This window comes from Benincasa hispida, chromosome 9 (assembly GCF_027475165.1).
Source record: "Benincasa hispida cultivar pf3 chromosome 9, pf3_genome.v1.1, whole genome shotgun sequence".
Classification (NCBI taxonomy): domain Eukaryota; kingdom Viridiplantae; phylum Streptophyta; class Magnoliopsida; order Cucurbitales; family Cucurbitaceae; genus Benincasa; species Benincasa hispida.
Window position 1 is genome coordinate 11840871 of NC_143486.1, and position 17897 is coordinate 11858767.

General features: G+C 27.8%; 1 protein-coding gene across 1 annotated transcript; it reads right to left on the reverse strand.

Moving 5' to 3' along the window:
• Positions 1-8704: 8704 nt before the first annotated feature.
• On the reverse strand, positions 8705-10278 carry LOC150033630 (E3 ubiquitin-protein ligase RSL1-like). The gene is made up of 2 exons (XM_090316995.1): positions 9890-10278; positions 8705-8777 (listed from the first exon to the last, which is right to left on the reverse strand). The coding sequence occupies exons 1-2, from the start codon at positions 10276-10278 to the stop codon at positions 8705-8707; spliced, it is 462 nt and encodes a 153-aa protein (XP_090173121.1).
• Positions 10279-17897: the final 7619 nt, after the last annotated feature.

A 17897-nucleotide genomic window follows, 5' to 3' on the forward strand; every position in this document is an offset into this window, starting at 1 on the left:
CTAATTACTATATATCTTATTGTTAACTTGTATTGATTAATAATGATTTGTTGATTTACTGTCTAATTGTTGCCTAATTATTATTTGATATTTGATTGTAATATGATTGCTAATAATGTCGATTGCTATCCAATACTAATTACTGTTTGATATTGATCAATTTTCGATTTCCAATGATACCAATTATTATGTGATTGTTGTGAGATTACCTTTTGTTTTTTGTCAATTAGCTAGTAGTTTCTTTTTTTTTTTTTTTATTACTATTTGACTATCATAGTTAGTAATTTTTTATATTGCTATTTGATTGCATTTTTATTACCCTATAATCTTCTACTTTTGTAGTTAGTAGTTTGTGATTACCATTTGATTGTCATCGGATTATTATCTGATTGTTATTTCATGTGAAGTCTTGAAAAAGGATCTAACGAGTCTTGAAAATGTACTCCTCACTATTCCATTTCAAATAACAATCCCCAATCTATTTTTTCAATCAACTAACAAAAAAACATTAAATCTCAATAAATCAAAGAAGGGAAATCAAAATACATAAAATCTGGTTTACTGAAAACAATAATATTACTTAACACTCGGGTTGGCAAAAATCCCCACGAGTCCCCGCCTCGATCGGGGCGGGGAATCCCCAATTTGACCGGGGATAGGGGTCAAATCGGGGATTATAACCAGGTCCCCGATCGGGGATGGGGAGGGTATCCCCACTTATTTTTTTAATGTGTGTGTATGTGTATAAATTTTACAAATAAATATATATACTATATAATTATATATATACCGTATAAATATATAATTATATATATTACAGAAAAAACTGGGGATGGGTCCCCGTCTCCGTCCTTGCCAATGGGGGGGGGGGGGCCCCCCCCCACGACCCCTGCAGTGACGGGATGGGGAATTCACCCTGTTGCTAACCCTACTTAACACTCATTGTCTTTCTCTCCTAATTCATTGTGCCGTGTTTGTACTCAAACATTCAATTTGTTGTCAAATATTCCTTCTCCCATATATGATAACATAATAAGAAAGAAAATAACATGTGAAACAAACAAACAAAAAATTGCATTCACCATTATGATGTTGATCACCACAACCAACTTAATACAAAATAAATCTCAAGGAAATCAGAGAAAAGACATTAAAGCGTGTTCAATTATCAAATCCTAAAAATATCAAAGAAAAATATTGGAAAGAAGGAAAACCTGTAATGCGATCAATAATCAATAAGGCAAAATCAATATGACGAAGAACCTTATGAATGTAGAAGCAAGACAGGGAAGGTGATGAAGAAATCGAACCAAAAAAGAAGGGGAATAAATTGAAACCGTAGAAGAAATTGGAGGATCTTGCGAGGGGATGAAAAAAATAGAAGAAAAAAAGGAAGAAAAGGCTCTTAAATCGCCAAAAAACAAAAAAAAAAATCGTAAGGGGAGATACGTGGGAAACACGAGGGAAAAAAAAGAAAAACAATATGACATAAGAAAAATTTTGGAATAAATAATAAATAAAATTTTATATTTAAAAAATTTGCCATATTTGTAAACTAATAAAAATGGTGACACGACTGCTATATATTATCTTAAAAAGGCCACCAATTACAAATTCCCTAACTTTGATTTTCTTTTAAAATTAATATTTATGCTAAACTCCTAAATTTTCAAATTTATCCTTAAAATTTTAATTTTAATTTGTAAATTTTTAATAATATTCCAATAAAAAAAACTCATCGTAGCTCGACTAACATCAATATGTGTTATAGATCAAGATGTCTATGGTTCAAATCCCTTAACTCTCATTTGTACTTTACAAAATTATAGAAGAAAAAAAAACTTATTGAGCATAAAATTTAAAAGGTTTAGTTTTTCTTTTCTTTTTTTTTTTAGAAAAATCAATCTTAAACATAAAGTCTATCGTACAACAAATTAAAGTTAAAATAATATTACTATTATGAATATTATAATAATAAATAGATGTCCATTGCTTAGTTTCCCAAGAGCCATGTGTCATCCTTCATATTGTTCATGTGTCTTGTAGTTATTTATGTTTGGTGTCCATACGGGGACGATGGCAAGCAAGACAAACTTGCCAAGTTTGATTGATATGGTGCGTCAGTCTGCCGCTTTGACGGACCAATCAGGTCGCGGATGCCTTAAGCATAAGTAGGAAGATAGAGCTGGCGGCATTTAAGTGTGAGGCAGTGGCAGCCACCAGCAGGGTCACGAGTACCATACCGCATCGTATTCGAGATGGGCTTGAAAAAGGGCGGATTCCTCGATTAAGGATTCCACTTTTTCGAAATCGAATGGATTCGGTCAACTACATACGCGAGGAAGGTAATCAAAAAAGGAAAGAGGAATAAGTTCACATCTTACTTGTCACTTTGCCTATAAATAGTGGCATTCGGTGGATCTTTAAAACTCACACCCATTGGTAAGAAATCCGTTTCAAATTCCACTAAATTTTAAATTTTAGTTATTTTATGATTTTAGTTATTTTTAATTTTAAATTATGTATTATTATTATTATTTTCCATATCCGTGTTCCCATTATGCTCCTCAATTTCACAACACATTATCAGCACGAGCTCCTGTCGTTTTTTCTCGCTAAAGGTGTTCTGAAGGTATGTCGATTTTTCCCTCTTCGTTTTAATTTGCATATTCAATATCTATTAAATTTCTAACATAAGTACAATATTTTACAATAGTTCTACCATGAAAAATCTCACAAAGTTAGAATTTGTGGCCCTTGATATTAACGAAAATAGTTACTTATCAAGAGTACTTATGCTGAAATCCATTTGGATGCTATGAATCTTGGGGAGATTATTAAAGAAGGAATTACAACATCCAAACAGGACAAAGCAAAAGCTATGATTTTCCTTCATCATCATATCCACAAAGGATTGGAAGTGGAGTATCTTACAATAAAAAATCCCCGTATCTTGTGGAAAATTTTGAAAGAGAGGTATGATAGTAAAAAAATAGTTATTCTTCCTAAAGCTCGTTATGAGTGGATGCACTTGAGACTACAAGATTTCAAATCAGTAAGTGATTACAACTCTACATTATTTAAAATCAGTTCGAAATTGTTATTATGTGGAGAGAAAATTATTGATTTTGATATGTTAGAAAAGACAATATCTACATTTCATGTCTCGAATATGCTCATGCACCAGCAATATGAAGAGAAAAGTTTTAAACAGTATTATGAATTAATTTCATGTTTTCTCGTGCCGAACAAAATAACGAGTTATTGATGAAAAATCTTGAATCTCGTCCAACCGGAGCGACACCATTCCTTGAAATGAATATTGTGAATTTTAATAATAATTGTGGTCGAGGTTGAGGTTGTGACCGTGATAGAGGAAGAAATAATTATTATTTTTGTGGTGGTCGTTCTAATCATTTAAATTTCAAAAGAACCACACAAAATGATGATCACAAAAGAAAAGCTCCACAAAATAAAAGTTCAAAGAGTGTTGAAACTAAATGCTTCCGATACGGAATGACTGGGCATTGGTCTCATATCTGTCATACGTCAAAACACTTAGTTGACCTCTATCAAGCCTCCCTGAAGGAAAAAGAGAAAAATGTGGAAGCAAATTTTGCATACTCAAAAGTGTTTCTTTTGACTTTTAGAATATCTAACCTTGTTATTGTTTTTTTTTTTTTTAAATCTATCTTCTTGTTTTTTTAGTAACTTTTGTATATTTTAAGTGTTTCTTTTCTTATTATAATTATTTTATTTTAATGAAGAAACATGGATCATTTTCACATGTTGGGTGACTAAAAAATGAGTAAAGAAAATCTATGTCTGGCAGACAGTGCAACTGCACATACAATACTTATAAAGAAAAAATACTTTTCCAAATTGACAATGTTGAAAGCAAAAGTAAATACAACATCAGGTTTGGCAAACTTGATCGAAGATTTTGGAAAAGCAAATATTACTTCTCCTAGAGGAACAAAATTTACAATTGACAATGCATTGTTTTCTAGTCAATCAAAGAGAAATCTTCTAAGTTTTAAAGATATACGTTGCAATGGTTATCATATTGAGATTGATAGTAAGAATAATGTGGAATATCTATATATCATATCCACTATCTCAAATGAAAAACGTATATTGGAAGAGTTAACTTCTTTATCTTTTGGATTGTATTATACTCATATACGTGTAATTGAAACATATGCAACAATGAACCTGAAGTGAATCTAGACATATTTAAAATTTGGCATGACCGATTGGGTCATCTAGGATCTATAATAATGAGGAGAATTATTGAGAATTCAAATGGACACTCATTGAATAGCCAAAAGATTCTTCAATCTAACGAATTATCATGTGATGCTTACTCTCAAGATAAATTAATAATTAGACCATCACTAGCTAAACTGGTGAGTGAATCACTTGCATTTTTAGAATGAATTCATGGTGATATATGTGGACATATTAACCAACCAAGTGGACCATTTAGATATTTTATGGTATCAATAGATGCATTAAGTAAATGGTCACACGTGTGCTTATTATCAAGTTGAAATCTTGCATTTGCAAGATTACTTGCTCAAATAACTAAGCTAAGAGCAAAATTTCCTGATTATACAATTAAAACTATTCGTCTTAATAATGCTGGTGAATTTACATCCATGCTTTTGATAATTATTGTATGTCAATTGGGATAAGTGTTGAACATCCTATAGCTCATGTTCATACACAAAATGGTTTAGCAGAATCATTCATAAAACGTTTGCAATTAATTGCAAGACCATTAATTATAAGAGCTAAGCTTCCTTTATCTATATGGGGACATGCTATTTTGCATGCAGCATCAGTTGTACGCATTAGGCCAATAGCTTATCATAAGTAGTTGCCACTATAATTAGCTTATGGCCATGAGCCAAATATTTTCCATTTGAGAATTTTTGAATGTGCAGTATACGTTCCAATTGCTCCTCCAAAACACACTAGGAGGTTAGGAATATATATTGGATATGATTTTCCCTCAGTTATTAAATATCTTGAACCCTGACGAGTGATATATTTGCTGCACGATTTTTTGGTTGTCATTTTAATGAGATAAATTTTCCAACATTAGGGGGAGGAATTAAGAAGTTGGAAAATGAAATTACATGAAATGCATCGTTATTGTCTCATTTAGATCCCTGTACAGATCAATGTTAACTTGAAGTTCATAAAATAATTCATTTGCAAAATATAGAAAATCAACTACCAAATGCATTTATAGATGCAAAGAAAGTAAATAAATCACATATATTAGCTGCAAATGTTCCATCGAAAATTGATATCCCAACATAGCAAGTTGTCACTAATGAGTCTGGAACACTCCAGAAACGTGGTAGACCAGTGGGTTTCAAAGATAAAAATCGTCGAAAAATAAAAATAGTTAATAGTCAAGAAGACTTGGCTGAGGATGTAAATACCCATAAAGAAATACTTGACATGATTAGTGAGGAAGATGAAATACCTAAAGATAATCATGAGATTTCAATAAATTATGTCATGACAGGAAAAAGATGAAAGCAAACTAATATAATTATTGACAACATTTTTGCGTATAATGTTGCTCTTGATATTATATCTGAAAATGAGGATCCTAAACCAAAATCTGTTGAAGAATGTCGACATAGAAAAGATTGTCTTTAGTGGAAAGAAGCAATCAATGTAGAATTAAACTCACTTTCAAAACATAAGATTTTTAGACCAGTAGTCCGAACACCATAAGGTGTTAAACTTGTGGGATACAAATAGATATTTGTGAGAAAAAGAAATGAAAATAATGAGGTCACAAGATATAAGGCAAGACTAGTTGCACAAGGTTTTTCACAAAGACATGGTATTGATTTTAAGGAGATGTATTCTCCGCTGGTGGATGCAATTACATTAAGATATTTAATTAGCTTGACTGTGTATAAAAGTTTGGATATGCATCTTATGGATGTAGTCATAACATATTTACATGGATCACTTGATAATGATATTTATATGAGAATCCCAAAAGGATTTAAGATACCTGAAACATATACATCAAATTTTTGGAAATGGTATTCAATAAAGTTACAAAGATCACTATATGGATTGAAACAATCAAGACGGATATGGTACAATCGTCTGGGTGGATATTTATTGAAAGAATGATATCAAAATAATCCAATATGTTCGTGTGTTTTTATAAAGAAATTACAATCAGGATTTGCTATTATAATTGTATATGTTGATGACTTGAATATAATTGGAACTCTTGAAGAGTTTTCAAAGGCAATAGAATATCTTAAGAAATAATTTGAGATGAAAGGTATCGAAAAAACAAAATTTTGTCTTGGTTTGCAAATTGAGGATGTAATATTTATTCACCAGTCAACTTAAACAGGAAAAAATTTGAAAAGTTTTTCTATGGACAAAGCACATCCATTAAATATTTCAATGGACGTCCATTCATTGGACATAAAGAAAGATATATTTCGACCTTGAGAAGATAATGAAAAACTTCTTGGTCCTGAAGTATCATTTCTTAATGAAATTGGTGCACTTGTGTATCTTGCTAATAATACAAGATTAGATATTGCATTTTCAGTAAATTTATTAGTAAGATATAGTTATTTTCCAACAAAAAGACATTGGAATGGAATTAAGTATATACTTCGTTATCTCCAAAGAATAATCAATATGGTTTTTTTTATTCAAATAAATCAAATTTTGATCTAGTTGGTTATGCAGATTCTAGATATTTATCTGATCCACACAAAACTATATCTTAAACAGGTTATTTGTTCACATGTGGAGGAACTGCTATATCATGACGATCGGTAAAACAACCATAACGACCACTTCCTCAAAACATGCTGAAATTCTTGCAATTCAAGAGGCTAGTTGAGAATGTGTATGACTAAGATCAATGACTTAGCACATTCGTGAAACATGTGGTTTGTCTTCTAGTTCCTCCAACAATATTATACAAAGACAACACAACTTGCATAACCCAAATCAAAGGAGGATATACTAAAGGAGATAGAACAAAGCATATTTCAACGAAGCTTTTCTACACTTATGGTCTTGAAGAAAATAACGACATCATTGTACAACAAATTTGTTCGAAAGATAACATGGCAGACTTATTTACAAAGGCATTACCAATTGCAGCTTTTGAAAAATTGGTACACAATATTGGAATGCGGCGACTCAGAGATCTTAAGTGATGTTTTCATGAAGGGGCGTAAATATAATAGTATTATGTTAGGAGTATATATTATATGAAATATGTATTCTTTTTCATTCACTAGGGTTTTTCTCCCATTGGGTTTTTCCTAATAAGGTTTTAATGAGACATATTTTATATACATATAAACATCTAAGGGGAAGTATTCTGAATATTATAATAATAAATAGATATCTACTGCTTAGTGTCCCAAGAGCCATGTATCATCTTTCATATTGTCCATGAGCCTTGTAGTTATTCATGCTTGGTGTCCATGTAAGTCCACATCCTACTTACCACTTTGCCTAATAGTGGCATTTGGTGGATCTTAAAAATACACACCCATTGGTAAGAAATCCACTCCAAATTTTACTAAATTTTCTATTATCCAATTTTATAATTTTAATTTTTTATTTAAAATTATATTTTATTATTATTATTATATTATATTTTCTCAATATCCGTGTTTCCGTTATGCTCTTCAATTTCACAATAATTACATTTTTTTTCTTTTAAGTTGAAGAGATCTACTGACATGACCCTTAAACTTCTTTGAAAACAAAAAGATTATACACTATAGTTTCAATCGAAATTAGAAGAAATAATACACACAATGTGACCATTTGATCTAATCCACACATATAATAGAGTAATATTTAGATGAATCTTGAAATATACCTATTTCTATATGCATCTCACTCTAATCACATAAAAAAAATAAGGAACATATTTTAAGAATTATGTAACAAGAATTTGGATAAGTCATGAACAAGTGTAAATGTAGAATATAAAAAAATCAATTTAAAAAAAAAAAAAGCTCAATCTTTACAATGGAATGATAATATTGACCACTTTAAAATAAACTTTCATAACTTTAGATTATTAGATTTACAATAGTGGTAAAAATTGAACATTCAAACCAATATACAATTGTTATAATTTCAACAATTATATAAATTTCAGAGTCCAATTTTAACACTAGTATATATATATTTTAAAAAACACTGGTATAAGTAATTTGAGTATTCAATTTTTACCATTGAAAGTTTAAAGGTATACTTACTAGAACAACCACCCCTAATTTAGGGGTAATTTTTATGATTTTCCTTTAAAAAATGTTAGGAGTCATATAATCTAAAATTAATAATAGCTACATGCATTTTGTGGAAAAATATCTAATACTAATGTAATATTTCAACTCTTCCCATTCATTATTTGATACGTTCTTAAATTTATTATTTATTCATTTCCTAAACTATACATGAATTTAAATTTTTTCATACTATTATAATAATAGAAATTTTCTCGCATTTTATAAAGTAAAAGATATACATTCAAAATTAATAATATATTTGAAATTAGCTAAATTCAACACAAACTAATTTTAAGTCATATCATGAACTAATACAACCCAACCAAATCAACCCGAACCCAAATCATTATTCTAGAAGAAAATATTTAAAGAAGACACATTTTTCAGTTGGGTTGGCAGCCACCATGGGTGGAAAACCAAGGTGATCCACAACGGTAGCAGAACTCGAATCGACACCTACAACAATTTCAACAACCATATACATATTACAATACAATTATTTTTTTAATATATGATCGTGATTAATATCCAAATAAATTATTAAATTTATTCCTCTCTTTACTTCATATGGTTCAACTATTATAACCTAAACTAGTCCTGATACAAAGATTATCATATAAATTATCAATCGTCACTAATAATGGTTTCATTCGATCTTATAATTTTAATCCAATTTAGTCTCTATGACTAGTTTATACCTTCTTTTTTATAAAAATCTTTTATTATCCTTTAGCATTTTCACTTTAATTTTTGAAGATATATTCACATATTGAAATTCCTCGCATGAAAATTAATATATTATAAGACCAATTCCAATAAAAAGTATATATTTGATAAGATTTATTAAAAATATATATATATTTATTTTAAATGGTAAAACTGCTAAAAATATATCCGAGTATGACAAAATGTTACTGTGTACTAGTGATATACATCGATAGATATCTATCACAACTTATCATGATCTATTAATGCTAAGTAGTTACATTTTACTATATTTTTGTAAATAAATTGCTTCATTTTCCTTTATTTGAAAACAATCATAAAAAATATAAAGATTAAAATTCAACAAATTCTAAAATAGATAGATCAAAATGATATTTGACCGATTTTCAATTGTGTCCTAAACCTTTTCTAAAAAACAAAATTATTGGTCTTTCATGAAAATAATCTTAAATCTACTTCTCTAACTTTGCTAAATAAACGTCCCAACCAAACTAAGTATATACTTGTATAAATATATTAGTATACATATTCTTATTACGTTAAAATAGGCATTTGAAAAGTATGTAGAGACCAAAATAGTTTGAAAAACGAATTAAACATCGAATTACGGTTAAATACGAATTTAGACTAGGAGAAGGTTTGAATTTAATCTTACGAATTTAAAAGTTAGAATTTAGTTTCTATGGTTTGTTAAATTCTCATAAATAGTTTTTATAAATGGATAAATCTTAATATAGTTCATATTAGACGGACTATTTAGGAGATTTTTATCGATTCTAATTTATAATTTAATCAAATAAAAGAAGAAAAAAATAAAAAAAGAAAGGAAGGAAGGAGGAAACCTGCAAGTAATGTGCAAACAACCAGAAACCTTCTCAACGAAGAATTTGCAATTAGGGCATTTCATCCATTTCATTTTGGAGGCTAGCATTTCCATCAAAATGTCATTTATACCCCTGTCAACTTTATGAAGTGTTTGATATTCATCGCACGTGAATCCCTCGTGCCATGGGACTCGACACGTGGCACAGAACAGCCTATGGCAAAACGGACACTCACAATCCCGTAATTTGCCGCCTCCTCCGTCCAATGCTTCTTTGTCGAGGATCATTCCAACAGAGCAATCCTTGAATGGGCAAAACACTTCCTCTGCTTCTGAATAAAGCGCTTTGCAAAGCCCTTTGTTCCATTCCTCTGCTATTTCCCTTGGTAGCATTCTCCTGCCAACCATAATTCAAATAAATTCGCTTTTTTCCATCCATCCTTCCAATATCTTTTTACCATAAACCCTAAATTTTAATCTTTTGATTTGAAAATTTTATTAATTCTTGGTTGCTAATACTAAGATTACTTTTTGTTTTGTTATTCACTTCTAGTTTTATAATGAAAATTCTTACTAAACATACTAACTTTAACCTTTGTAATAGTTAACTATCACTTTTAGTCCTTAATTTTTTATAAAAATATCAATTTAGCTATTCAATTTTTATTTGTAATGATTTAATCATTATATCTTTAATTTTGTAACAATTTAGTCATTAAATTTTATTCTATAATAATTTAGTCACTTTAGTTTAAAATTTGTAGTAATTTAGCCCTTATTGTAGAACTTAGTTTTATAAATATATTACATAAATAAATTGATAAACTTAATAAGAGACTCAATATTTGTATAAAATACAAAGTCTACATCATAAAATATTTAATAAAAGCTATCATCTAATTTTGATGGTTTTTTTTGCACTAGATAATAGATTGTTACAAATTTGAAAGTTTAGGAATAAAATTGTAGAAAATTAAAAATACAAGGAATAAATTATAGAAAATTGAAAGTGCGTGGATTATTGGTTACAAATTAAAGTTTATGAATTAAATTGTTACTTTTATTAAAATTTATATGGACCAAAAATGCTTTTAATGTAAACTTTTTTACTCTCTTCCTGAAAAACTTTTAGTACTATGATAGTATGAGCTCGATTCATTGAGTGTCATATTTTAAACATCAAATTCTAAGAACAAAAAAGGTTTTTAAAGACTACTTTTTAATCGTCAAAATATAATTAAAAAGATCTCACAAAAATGACCAAAAACAAAAACAGTGTTTATAGATTTAATTCATAAATACCAACAACCAAATATTATTGGTGTCTAAAGATAGTTGGCCAAAAAATTCAAATGTAGTCAGATATTATGAAAACTATGCAATGAAGCCAAGTTCTATGAATTGTTTTCATACCATACTTTTTTAATTATTTTATTTTCTTACGACATTTATATGAATTCTGAACCAATTTTTTTTTTTTAAAAAAAATTAAATTTCAAAACTTAATAAGTACTCACCTCTAAAAATAAACATTCCGTTTAATAAGAATTTTAGCCTCCGTTTGTAAACTATTTCATTTATGTTTTTAATTTTTAAAATTTAACCTTATTTCCTCCCTAATTGATTTTCATCTCTACGTAATTAATTTTCATCTATATTAAGTAAAAAAATTGAATTATTAACTAAATTTCAAAAATAAAAAACAAATTTTTAAAAACTATTTTCTAATATTCAAATTTTGACTTGGTATTTTAAACTTACGCTATTTTTTAAAGCCCTAAAGAAACGTAGGTAACAAAACCAAAGACGAAAATAGCGTTTATAGATAGGCTAAACAAATTTTTTTAAAAAATAGCAAAAAGTGTAATTACCAGCAGGTAGTGAAGTCTATGATGGAGGGACAGTTCAAAGTAAGGCAAGAAACGGAGAAATATCCATCAGCGATCTTTGCAGAGACGTGTTTGATTACAGTCACAGCAAAAGGAATGAAAACACGTCTTTATTTGAAACATGTTTGCCTCTTCTTTTTTCTCCAGACAAATCTCACACAACTTCTTCATTGTGGATCGTTTCAGACCCTTTCTTTTTTCTTTTCTTTAATCTTTTAAGGAGTACTGCTATCTATAATTAAGTTCTTAATTAATCATATTATAGATGGATAATTAACGACTCTTCGATTGAAGATATATATTAACATTAAAAACTTTTGGATTATTCTCTAATGGAAAGTGTGATTCTTATAAATGCCTCTCTTGAAACTTGCAGACTTCAGTCACTCAATCCAAAATTTTGAAATTGCCCATACCGTTTAAATACTAAATAAAGTGTCATTTTGTTAATTAACCAACCAAGACTTTTTTTAATAATAGGTTGAAAATATCATTTTTTGTCCGTTTAAAGTTTATTCAATTTTAGTTGTTGTACTTTCAATAAATCTTAAATTTAGTATCTCGAAACTAGTTTTTTATTGAAATTAGATAAATAATAATGATAATTTTCATGTACGAAAATTTAATATGTGATTATGTTGTCAAAATACTAATATAGATAATAAAAAGTTTTTGAAAAAATCTATAAACTAATTGTAGAGACTAAATTTAAGATTTATTTGAGAGTATAGAGACTAAAATTGAACATTTAAAATTACATGGACTAAAATGGATCAAATCTAAAAATATATAGACTAAAAGGATAATACTTGAGTGCATCTCAAGATGCATCCATCTTTATGCTTTTCTCTTCCACATACCAAAAAATAATTAAAATATCTCAAAAAATAAATAAGAATAATTTGTTATGTGTCCAATTATGATAAGACAATTTGATTGGATGTACAAAGATAGGTGTTATCCAGAATGTACTAAGTATTTTTCTAAACTAAAATTGAATAAATCTTATAATACGTGAACTAAAATGATATTTTTTAACTTAAATAATAATAGGAATATTATTATTATTATTATTATTATTATGAATTAAAATGTGAATAATTATTCGTTAAGTTACAAGTTTAGTTCATGTGATTGGGTAATGTTTCAATATAGTTGACGGTTTGGTTGATATAGGTTTTGCACATGAATTGGTCGGTTGGCATGGTTAAACCCTAAAACCAACCGAGAATCAATGTGATCAACTGGTTAGCATCAGAAAACTCTTTGAATGGAAAGTTTTCACTTGAAGAAAACTGAAACCAACATGTTCGTTATCGATATTGGTTTGAGCCCAATATCATGATCAAACGAGAAGAAGTTCACCCCAATATAAGAAAGTATTTTCTAAAAGAACATAAATTCTATATTTTCAAACGATATTCAAAAGCTTTTTCTTACTATTCTAAATTGGCTATATGTAACCTTGAAACAAAATAAGATAATTAACTAATTAATTTTAATTAAATATTAATTAATCTAAATTAACAATCAAACTAAATATTACACTCAAATATACAAATTATCATATAATTCTCCTCATCAAGACCAAAACAAGCGTTGAGAGATAATGATCATTAGATAATTCTCTCGTTTATTTATAATTAGCTAATTCATTTAGAATCTTAGAGATTAATCTCTAACCTATATCTGATTTGTTATTTATTTTGACAAAAGTAATTAAGTTTTGCATTAAATAATTTTAACAACGATTTCTTATCTATTTATGCATTTGGTAACCATGAAAAGTTTTTTCAGACCAAACATACAAAATGGTCAAATTCTCAATTTGGTCCTAAAATTATAAACTTACCCGTTTATTAAAACTGCTCTCAATTAAAGTGTTTATAAACAAAAAAAATTCAAAATTTGTTGTGTCATTAATTTATATTTTATTGAAAGCTTAAGATATTTCAACACATACTTACACATGAAATTCAACCCACTTATTAATCAAATTCGACATACCAAAAAAGAAAAATTATAGAATTCTTACAAGTGATATGTTGGATTAGCATGCATATATGTTAAAATATACTAATAAAACAATGACACATTAACTTTTTATGAGTAAACTTTTAATATAATAATTCTCTTGAAAAAAGACTTAATTGAGAAACCCCCTAAATATGGTTGATTCTTTCATGTCCTTATATTTTCTTTTTCCCCCCCCCCCCCCCCCCCCCTTTGATGAAAAAGAGTTATTTCATTTAAGAAGTTAGTAACTAAATAATGAAGACCTCATGTCTCACCACTCATTTTCTCTCTACTTTCACCCCATCTATTATTGATTCTCTAATTTATTTAAATTAAGATATAGATTAGCATTTTTTTTTAAATTCTAGTTTTATATGTATTTAAAATTATTCTCTTATTAAATATTACAAAAAAAAAATTACTCGACGGTTGTACCAAGCACATTCCGATTTGTTTTTCCTTTTCCATTTTCTATTAAAGTAATTTCCACAAAACATACTATTTTTCTAATAAAAAATAAACAAATAATGCCATCTTAGTTGCCCATATGTATGAAACTTTGAGTGGTTTACAGTTTAATGGGAAAAAAATATAAATACAAAATAAAAAGGCCATACTTTTGCCGACCATGGAGATTAATGGGGTGGGATTGTGTTGGGGTTTTAAGTGAAAAATTGGAAAAAAGAAGGGGTTGATTTGGAAATACCATGATGAGTGGGCAATATCGACTAATATCTAATAAGAAGGGTAAAATTGTAACCTTACAAAAAAGAGAGTAATTTTAGGTATGTAGAAAGCAAGCTAGTCATAATCCTCCCTACTTGACTATTTAGCTGGTCTACTTTCTTTTAATTAGTTTTATATTTTAAAAATCTCAACTTTTGTCCTCCCTACCAACACCTAAATCTTCCAAGAAAATATGATCACCCTAAGCAAATCCCATTATTTGACATATGTGGAATATAATATATACACATATAGAGAGAGGAATAATAACATAGGTTATAATTTTTGTTACATGACAAGCTCTATTAGATTTTTTTAATATGGTTTTATTAGGTCCTTTAACTTTTAAATTCATGGTTTTATTAGGTCCTTTAACTTTTAAATTCATGTTAAATGAGTTCTAAAATTAAAAAACAATAAACTATTTTAATAAATTCTTAAATTTTCAATTTTGTGTATAAGATGTTTCTAACAAATTTCACATTCGGTAAATTAATGAATCTATTAGATATGAAATTGAATTATATTTAATAAAATACTAAACTTTAATATTTTGTACCGAATAGATATACAAGTTTAATATATATATATATATATATATATTGAAAATAAGGACTTATTAAAAACTTTTTGAAAGTTGTAAAACTACAAAAGTTCGAAAAATTGATAAAGTAGACACGTAGTTTAAGCAATATGTTATGAGTTGTTTTAGATTTGTATTTATTCTTGAAATTCTTTAAACTAAAGAATATTACATCGCCTCATTCAAAGTAACATTAAAAATAGTCTCGAGAATCTTTTCAAGATAGTCACAAAGGATTTGTGCTCTTTTAGAGATTTACAGGAAAGTAGGTCAACCATATATTACATATTTTTAAGGCATGTCTTCCTCCGGTTAAAATCATACCTCAGTAAATTTTTATATCACAATTTATTATAGTTAAAAAAAAATAAATAAATAAAATAAATAAATAAATTGCAAAAACTATCCCATAGTTATAGTTGCAATTACACTCAAATTTTTAATCGTAAAAATTGAATCCATAAACTTCTACACTATAAGTGTTAAAATTGAATTCTCAAACTTACAATAATGGTAGAAATTGAATCTACAAATAATAAAAATTAAACTCTTAAACTTATCAAACATTACAATTCATACAATTATGTTAGCTTAAAGGTCTAATTTGACCCAATTTTAGCATTTATATAATTTGAGGGTTTAATTTTTCAAATTGAAAGTTTAAAGGGTATAATTGCAACTATTACCCTACTTGAAGGGTGATTTATGTAATTTGTCATACAAAATCTCACACAACCACTTTTATCAAATAATTAAAACTAAAAAAAAATAAACAATAATTTAAACCCTATAACATAAATTTTTAAATAATTAGTTTATTATAAAATAGATAGGAAAATTGTTATTAAATGTCAAGCTGTTGAAAATGTTTATAAATATAGCAAAATTTCGTAGTCTATCAATATATATCACTGACGTGCTATATTCATAAATATTTTAATTTATTTTTTTACATTTGAAAATAGTCGTAGTAAATATTAGTTTAAAAAATAATATGTCTACATTGTAGCTAATTCACAGCTTAATATTACTTCATCAAACACAATTTTATGCTTATTCAAGTTTAAAATTGCAAGGTACAAATCACTAATTTATTTTATTGTACAACTGACTTTTTCTAAAATTATAGTTACCATCAATCATTTTTAAATCTATAGTAATCTCAAAGTAAACATAGGTTAAATTTGCAAGGTTACTTTTCTTTTTTACTATTATTATTTTATCTAGGTGATGATATATTCAACTATTTTAAACAGGCAGAAACGGGGGTTTAGAGGTTTAGATTATAAATGGAAACTATTTGACTCATTCTTTAATGCACCGATTCGTGACCAACAAAATACATAAACATTATAGTTAGTTTATACGCATAAAAATATATGCTACTTGATTCAGAAGATGCTTGATTTTATATTTTAATTAATTAATTATTATTTTAGTGAGTGCATAAGATGCTAAAGAAGTTGTCAACTATGGTTAGAATCATAATAGTAATAATACAGGATGCAGCCCATGAGTCAAGCCTAAAGCAAATGCTTTGCAAAAATATAAGATGGAAGGATTCAACTTTATAATTACAAAGTAACGTTTGAGGGAAAATAGTTTTAATTAATTGCTGAAATCTCTTCTGTTCTTTTGTAAGGTTGATAATTTAGTGGGAAAAACAATAATGTAAGCTGTAACATATGAAAAATAATTATGAAAATAATTAATATAAAAAAGAAATTGGGTGAAAACGATATACATTTGAAATAAAAGAAATGGGGATCATATGGACGGTACGTAATAAAAATAATATTTTATATATTTTAAACTAGAATTCTTATTACTACCTACACAGCAAGAATCTCAACTTTTAGATGATAATCTTATATTTCAATGTTTACATTTTCTCTCATATTGAATAATAATTCTTTATTGTGGGCGTGAGTTGTGACTTGTGAGACCTTTAGGTAAGAAAAAAAGTTCAAAAGATGATAATAGAAATTATGAACCAAAACTATATACATATACATATAATAATAGTTTGTAAGGAACGACAAGTGTGAGATAATCTAATCATGGCCGTTAATCGAGAAAATTTCCCGAATTATTTATGTAGGAATAAGAACTAAATTCCTAATTTTAAACAATTAAAATCACATTGTCAGATTTTTTTAATGTTTAACAATCTTAATTACCAAAAATATTGAACCACCACTAAGTCCATATTTCATATCATTTCTCTCTGATTGTAACTGAGTTGGCGCCATACCAAAATATAATAATAACACCAACAACAATAAAATCTAATTAACTGAATTAGGTAACGTTATACCTAATTAAAACTAATGAAAAAAAAGGAGAAACTAATAGTGATGGAATCTATTATTCTTAATGAGAAAATTGTGATTCAATCTAACTCCTTAGTACGTATTTGGGACAAGGAGTTGGTTATTATAATTTTAAGTTATTATAGTTGAGTTTTAATAGTTTGTGTTTGGGTATAGATTATTTTAATTTGGGTTATGATAATATGTGGTTGAGGTGTAAAATATTTTAATTTGAAAAAGAAATAGTAAACACTGTAGCAAAAAAAAAAAAAAATGTTGAATGAAAAATAGTAAAAAACATAAGAAATAGTAAAAACTGTAGCAAATGAAGGCTTTAAAATAGTGTTTACAGTAGTTAATTGGAGGTTTTGAAATAGTATTTACGGTTATTATATTCTTATTGTAGGTGTAGCTTTTATTCATGTTAATAGGCCATGTAATGTGTTAGCTATTAGCTAAAAAGGCTAGAGTGAAAGAACTATGAGGTGTTTGAATGTTTGA